This window comes from Salvelinus sp. IW2-2015, linkage group LG4q.1:29, assembly GCF_002910315.2.
Source record: "Salvelinus sp. IW2-2015 linkage group LG4q.1:29, ASM291031v2, whole genome shotgun sequence".
NCBI lineage: Eukaryota > Metazoa > Chordata > Actinopteri > Salmoniformes > Salmonidae > Salvelinus > Salvelinus sp. IW2-2015.
This window is the reverse complement of record NC_036842.1, coordinates 81463641-81470896: the sequence shown is the minus strand read 5'-3', so window position 1 is coordinate 81470896 and position 7256 is coordinate 81463641. Positions and strand designations below refer to the sequence as shown.

At 40.4% G+C, this 7256-nt stretch overlaps 1 protein-coding gene across 1 annotated transcript; it reads right to left on the bottom strand.

Annotated features, from left to right (window-relative positions):
* Positions 1-1928: 1928 nt before the first annotated feature.
* Positions 1929-4430, bottom strand: agk (acylglycerol kinase). The gene is made up of 12 exons (XM_023983163.2): positions 4321-4430; positions 4043-4082; positions 3858-3937; positions 3628-3703; positions 3407-3532; positions 3186-3280; positions 2991-3060; positions 2771-2850; positions 2560-2617; positions 2322-2469; positions 2114-2211; positions 1929-2003 (listed from the first exon to the last, which is right to left on the bottom strand). Exons 1-12 carry the CDS (start codon positions 4428-4430, stop codon positions 1929-1931), a joined length of 1056 nt encoding a protein of 351 aa, XP_023838931.2.
* Between the last annotated feature and the right edge of the window lie 2826 nt (positions 4431-7256).

The following is a 7256-nucleotide window of genomic DNA, read 5'->3' as shown; positions in this document are numbered from 1 at the left end:
GAAATGTTTCAAGGTATTTAAGTATTTTCTGTTGTAGTGGGGACAGAAATTATAGTTTAAGGAATTTTTTTTATTTTTATAAATTGTTCATTTTTATGTTTAGCTCACAATATAATGCATTCTTCTAAATGAAGGTGTCTGTAATAGAATACATGTGGCAAAAATGTATGCAGACATTAAGAAATGCATTTCTATAGCTTGGGGGAGTGCCAAGATGGAGGCACGGTGGCTCATTGGTCTTGTCTCTGAAGTTTATAGGCTTAAGACAGATGAGGGAGTATGTGACCTTGGGCAGATTGAGTCGACATGCACTAGCCTCCAGCTTCAGTGATTGTCTTGTGAATGCAGTTGAGTCCTCCACTTTTTTCTCTCTGCAATGCAGAAAATGCAACAGCCTTGACACATGCTACATGAGTAAGCAATCATTTACTTTACTCAGGTATTACACAAATAATGTGAGAAAGTACAGTACCGGTCCAAAGGTTGGACACCTACTCATTGAAGTTTTATTTTATTTTAACATTGTAGAATAATAGTGAAGACATCAAAACTATGAAATAACACATATGGACTCATGTAGTAAACAAAAAAGTGTTAAACAAATCAAAATATATTTTATATGAGATTCTTCAAAGTAGCCACCCTTTGCCTTGATGACAGCTTCTCTCAAACAGCTTCATGAGGTAGTCACCTGGAATGCATTTCAATTAACAGGTGTGCCTTGTTAAAAGTTAATTTGTGGAATTTCTTTCCTTCTTAATGCGTTTGAGCCAATCAGTTGTGTTGGGGTGGTATACAGATGATAGCTCTATTTGGTAAAAGACCAAGTCCATATTATGACAAGAACAGCTCAAATAAGCAAAGATAAATTACAGTCCAGAAAATGTAAAGAACTTTGAACGTTTCTTTAAGTGCAGTCCCAAAAACCATCAAGCCCTATGATGAAACTGGCTCTCATGAGGACCGGCACATGAAAGGAAGACCCAGAGTTACCTATGCTGCAGAGGATAAGTTCATTAGAGTTAGCAGCCTCAGAAATTGCAGCCCAAAAAAACACTTCACAGAGTTCAAGTAACATACACATCTCAACATCAACTGTTCAGAGGAGACTGCATGAATCAGGCCTTCATGGTCGAATTGCTGCAAAGAAACCACTACTAAAAAGGACACCAATAAGAACAAGAGACTTGCTTGGGCCAAGAAACACAAGCAATGGACATTAGAGATTTTAAGTTCCAATCGCCGTGTCTTTGTGAGATGCAGAGTAGGTAAATGGATGGTCTATGCATTTGTGGTTCCCACAGTGAAGCATGGAGGAGGTGTGATGTGTCAGGGTGCTTTGCTGGTGACACTGATTTATTTTGAATTCAAGGCACACTTAACTAGCATGGCTACCACAGCTTTCTGCAGCGATACGCCATCCCATCTGGTTTGGGCTTAGTGGAACTATCATTTGTTTTTCAACCGGACAATGAACCAAAACACACCTCCAGGCTGTGTAAGGGCATTTGACCAAGGAGAGTGATGGAGTGCTGCATCAGATGACCTGGCCTCCACAATCACCTGACCTCAACCCAATTGAGATGGTTTGGGATGAGTTGGACCGCAGAGTGAAAGAAAAGCAGCCAACAAGTGCTCAGCAAATGTGGGAACTCCTTCAAGACTGTTGGAAAGCATTCCAGATGAAGCTGGCTGAGAGAATGCCAAGCGTGTGCAAAGCTGTCATCAAGGCAAAGGGTGGCTATTTGAAGAATCTATATTTTGATTTGTATAACACTTTTTTGGTCACTGCATGATTCCATATGTGTTATTTCATAGTTTTGATGTTTTCACTATTATTCTACAATGTAGAAAATAGTAAAAATAAAGAAAAACCCTTGAATGAGTAGGTGTCCAAACTTTTGACTGGTACTGTAAATCTCCACAACTTACCCAACAGTGATAAAATCTCCCACAGTGAAGGAGTCCGGCTCCACACACACAAGCAGGGAGTCATCAATACGCTGAAGGACAAAAAAGAGAACAGGCAGTTTAAACATCCTGTCACTTTTGTTGTAGTAGCTACTAGGTAAAAAAAAATATATATATAAAAAAAAAAAAAAAATGTGCTGACCGTCTGGACAGGGTTTTTGTTCTGAGTTTGTATTGACAGCTCCAAAGTAGACAGCGTTCTCTCATCCCACCTCTCTGGCTCCTCCACTTTGGGAGACGCTGCACAAACAGAAAACCAATGCCAATCATGCTTTGTTAAATAGAAGATACACAAGGACATTTAAAGGATGTAGTGTTATGTACAGACAGACAAACAAACATAGTGTTACCTGGAATAGGTGGGTACCAGTCATTTTTCAGTCTGCGGGCAATGCGGTACATTCGGTTGGGGCGCTGGGGCTTTTGTTCCGGCAGGTCAGGAGGGCGAAGGGTCGGGGCTATGTAGGACACAGAGGCCTCGTGAACCTGGGGCCATTCCTGGCGGATACAAGAAGACAGCATGGTACAAATGCATGGAGGAACAACGGCAGTCCATGGACTTTGAATGGAAACAGTCATGTTTCTCACCCGTAATGTACTGAACCAATGAGCTGCTTTTATCTTCATCGGGCCAAGGTACCAATATCTAAGATAGAAAGCACAGCAATATGAGAAATGTATTTTTAGAGAAGAAACAGAACTTCATATTATTATAATGTAATGCACGTAAAAGTATAATATGTGGGAAACGTGTTTACCATAAGCTCTGAAGTTTGACTAGTAATTGTGAGGTTCTTACTTTTTGATGGTGGAAGCCACATCTCTGAAGAACCCCCACCGTAGACCAATCAGGGCAAACACTAGCTGTTCTTTCTCTCCCTGGATACATAAAACCAGAAACACAATACCATTTTCTATCTTGCTCTCAATGGAGTTATGGTTATTCAATGTGGATTTAAGGTAATATCAGTTTGTGTCATCTTGACCCCTCCCTGAATCCCAGACCCTTCTGGTCTCACCTTGATTTGCAGCACATCCAGAGGTACCGTTTCTCCATGCAGGATAGACAATGTCGCTGATGTGATGTGTCTAAAAACAAGAAGCAATATGGATGACAAAAAGATTGGAGGATATTTTAGGACACTAACAACAAGATGATGGCATGGGTTTGTATCTGAATGAACAAGTGTGCCGTGTTTCAATGGGATACTTACTTCACCTGATTGTCACTGAGGATGTGCAGCCTCTCACTCAGGGAATTGTGGGAGCCCAGTGGGATAAATCCTATGGGGGTTTTACTGAACGACTCCTGGGTTTGAGAAACACCCATAGGACTGGGTAGTTAGAGACAGCTTAGCTAAAACAGTATTACACAACACTTATAACATACAATTAGTAATACACGGATTATACAAGTCAATGCTACACAATTTACGTGATCAGCCCTCCGCAGCAAGCCAGTGATAACCTCCTGCAGAGTGCCATCCCCTCCAGCCACAATCAGCATGTCTGTTTGCTCCATCAGCTCTATCAATTTCTTTGCTTGGCCCTCATAGTCTGTCTGTAAGAGAGAAGACACATGTAGAGTATTACACTATGTAGAACTATAAACTATAAGGCCTTAGATGCCATGGGGAAACAAAATTGTAGGCCTACCTTTACTAGTGTTACTTCCATACCAGCCAGGTGTAATATAGGCACAGCATTCTTCTCAAATAAGTTGTTGGCTTTCCTATGATCAGACAGAAGAGCAAGAGTACAGCAAGACAAATTAGTTAAACACAAATTACAATATAAAAGGGAAATGGCTGTGGTGCAATAAGCTGGACCTCATGCTTATTCTCTTTGCTTAACTTTAGGGAATGTGACGATTATCTCTTACTTACCCACTACAAGCTGCTGGGTTTAGGATGACTGTGGCTTTCTTCAGCTGCTCCTGGGGTGATATCTGCTGATGTCCAAATTCCTGCAATTGAGAATGGAGTATTTTGTATTAGAGAAGAAAACAGTAAATGCAAGTGCAGAATCCTTGAATGCAGACACATATTGTACACAATAAGCCATGTCTCACCCTGGCCGCCAGACAAGCATCTCTTCGCAGCAGATTATCACTGTGAATAAAATAAAATAAAATGTATTGACAAAGAAAACAACTGATTAAAATACATTCTCCTATTCTTCAATGTTGTTGGATTTCAAATCACAAGAACCGTTCTGTAAGACCTTGATGGCTGATGATTTCTCAAAGGCTACCAATTCCTGTGTACGTGCTCAATGATATTAATGCTAGGGATGATCTGTACTTGATCTAACAACCATACCGGTAATTCTGAAGGAAACGTTACGCACCAGTGTTTACCATACAGCCAGTGTCCACCGTATGATAGGGCACACGCAGCGACTGTGGACTTCTTCCAATGATTCCGCAGAGTTACAAACACTTTCACAACCCGAGCCATTATCGACACTATCAGAATTTTCATTTCAAATAATAGAGCAGTGAGAGGTTGGTTATGGCTATTTACAACACAATCCATATTTCTTTACAAGAGCACTTTAATTATATATAACACTGTGTCAAGTTCAGACAGGAGGAACGCTAGCTAATGTTAGCCAATCGCTATAATAACACGCGTGGGTACGTTTTTATTTATTTTACCTTTATTTAACCAGGTAACGTAAACTCGTACATCGCCTTGGTCCGTACAATTGCCCTTATTTTAGCGCCCCAAAAAGTAATACTTCCAGATCAACTGTAATGTCAATATCATTGTGAAGCACAATTTCTCCCCTTTCCAACATTATCAATTACATGACCTAAACGCTGCCCGTTTCTGCATAATTCAAGCAGGCAATGAGCCCTGTCGGGTCTTTTTAAAAATGGCGGGTGGGGAAACGAAACTAATGCGTGATAGTGAGAAGGAGAGAGGTTGTGTGGGTAAATAGCTTTTTTTCACTCGATCTGTCCAACTTATCACCTTATCGCCTCTAAAATGTAAATAAAACACTATAAAGAGTTTATATAATGTGTCATTACATACCTTTTTGAAGGTTTGTGTCGAATTTGAATCGGGTTTTTAGGGCGGTGCTAAAGTGATCTTAGAAGAAAACAGCGGCTTTGAGAATGATGATCGCATGCAATGATGACGCAAAAAATGACTAGGTATCCCCCTTACCCCGTCACTGTCCATTTCTTGTTTTTAATTGATGAGAGAAGTGCTACACCTGGTGGAGAGAGATTGTAAGACATAAATAGTTGCTTTATGCGTGCTGTACGTTACGACATGACACGTCACGATGTAACGGAGGGTCCGTTTTTTCAACTTTTCTCCAATACTATAGAGCCATTACCATGTCGATCAATGCTTGAATAGAAACCTAGTTCACACCCCCGATTTTGAAGTCAACTCAGTCCCATTAGTTTTCTTCTGTAGCCTCGTTTGAATGCTGCGGTTGCGCACATTTGTACGGAATGTGGTGAGTTTACGTTAGGCTAGTTGAGAACAAGTTCTCATTTACAACTGTGACCTGGCCAAGATAAAGCAAAGCAGTGCAACACAAACAACAACACAGAGTTACACATGGAATAAACAAGCGTACAGTCAATAACACAATAGAAAAAAAGCAAGTCTATATACAGTACAGCGTGTGCAAATGGCGTGAGGAGGTAAGGCAATAAATAGGCCATAGTAGCAAGTAATTGCAATTTAGCAAATTAACACTGGAGTGGAAGTTGTGCAAGTAGAAATACTGGGGTGCAAAAGAGCAGAAAAGTAAATAAAAACAATATGGGGATGAGGTAGGTAGATTCGATGGGCTATTTACAGATGGGCTATGGACAGCTGCAGCGATCGGTTAGCTGCTCGGGATAGCTGATGTTTAAAGTTAGTGAGGGAAATATAAATCTCCAGCTCCACATATTGATTAATATGCCGCAAACCTCCTACCAGTTCAATAATGTATTATTTGTTAAATGGTGCTGTTAGCTTCAAGAGGTCGTTCCCCAGTTAACGAATGTGAAAGTATCATGTGCTAACTAACGTTCGTTAGGAAAACAAAATGGGAAATGCTTATTAAACTCCAGTTAGTTAGCTTGCTCGTAATCTCTACAATTTGCCAATATGATATGCTCAGAACACATTGTAATGGCTACACACATAACACTGACTGACTTACTTTACCCCTATCGGGAGCCAGTCAGTGTGGGCCGCAGAAGGAGTTATGGGATGCGTGTGGAGGAGGCAACCCGAGAGCGTCCAACTCCTGGACCTGCAGCTCAGCAGTGTTGACAACTCCTCAGTAAGGAAAGTAGCTATTGGCTGTCCTAAAAGTCGCTAAATGACGTCATCGCCTAATTTGCATAATTGGCCATGTGCATGTAGTTGCGATGGACGAAACACCCTAAATATGTTTACAACTACAAATGAACTTTATTCTGTCGATTCTTGTTTTTTTTTATGTCACAATTCCAACCCTCCTCCTTTATCCGGGCTTGGGACCGGCAAAAGAAACACTCTGGCAGAGTTACTTCGTATTTTATTTTATTTTTTTAGTTTAGTTTTCTTAATTTGGATTGGTTTTTAACCTTATGGTCCACTTAGGAGCCTACAACAAGTCACAGTAAAACATGAACATTTTTAACCATACATTGTTTTTTGTATACAATCTACATTAACATTCTAAATGGACCAAAAAGAGACAATAGAAAAAACTGTCAATGGCAATGTGAGAAAATATGGTAACTAGTCTGGCCCTAATTCAGGTTAATTGTTTAAAAAAAAAAAGTAAGCCAGGGCGGGATCAGCCAGCGGCAGCTTCCCGCTTCCCGTTTTTCGTGTCCTCATTTAACACAGACAGTTCTGCAACATTGTTGAGCTATTTACACCTGCATAGAAAACATACTGTTCCCGCTCAAGGTTAACCACAGCCTCTCAGCTAGTCACACTATCTGGTGCAAAATGTTACTTCCAGCACACACAGACACCCCCATGATAGGCCAAGCATATTTTCAATCCTCTACCCTAGGGTGTGAATAAAAATTCATCAATGAATCATATAAAAGCAACAAAGTTTAAAATACCTACATGTCCTTCATTCGGTCCCACTATGTACTAGATTGGCTACCAGCCACCTAGGAACTTGAAACCCTCATTTCAAAGGAGAACAACAGTTCATTAATTAAATATATGAACGCTTTTTGAGTCCCCCTTTTGACACCCCCTAGGGTGTCACTCATTATCCTTTATTTCAGCGGTCACAACATAGTAATATGTTGATAGCATTTC

Coding starts and splice junctions, on each gene's coding strand:
- agk (XM_023983163.2), bottom strand. CDS start 4,430: ATGGCTCGGGTTGTGAAAGTGTTTGTAACTCTGCGGAATCATTGGAAG. Junction 3,938..4,042: donor ATGCTTGTCTGGCGGCCAGG/GTGAGACATGGC, acceptor TCTCAATTGCAG/GAATTTGGACATCAGCAGAT. Junction 2,212..2,321: donor CTGGTACCCACCTATTCCAG/GTAACACTATGT, acceptor CTGTTTGTGCAG/CGTCTCCCAAAGTGGAGGAG.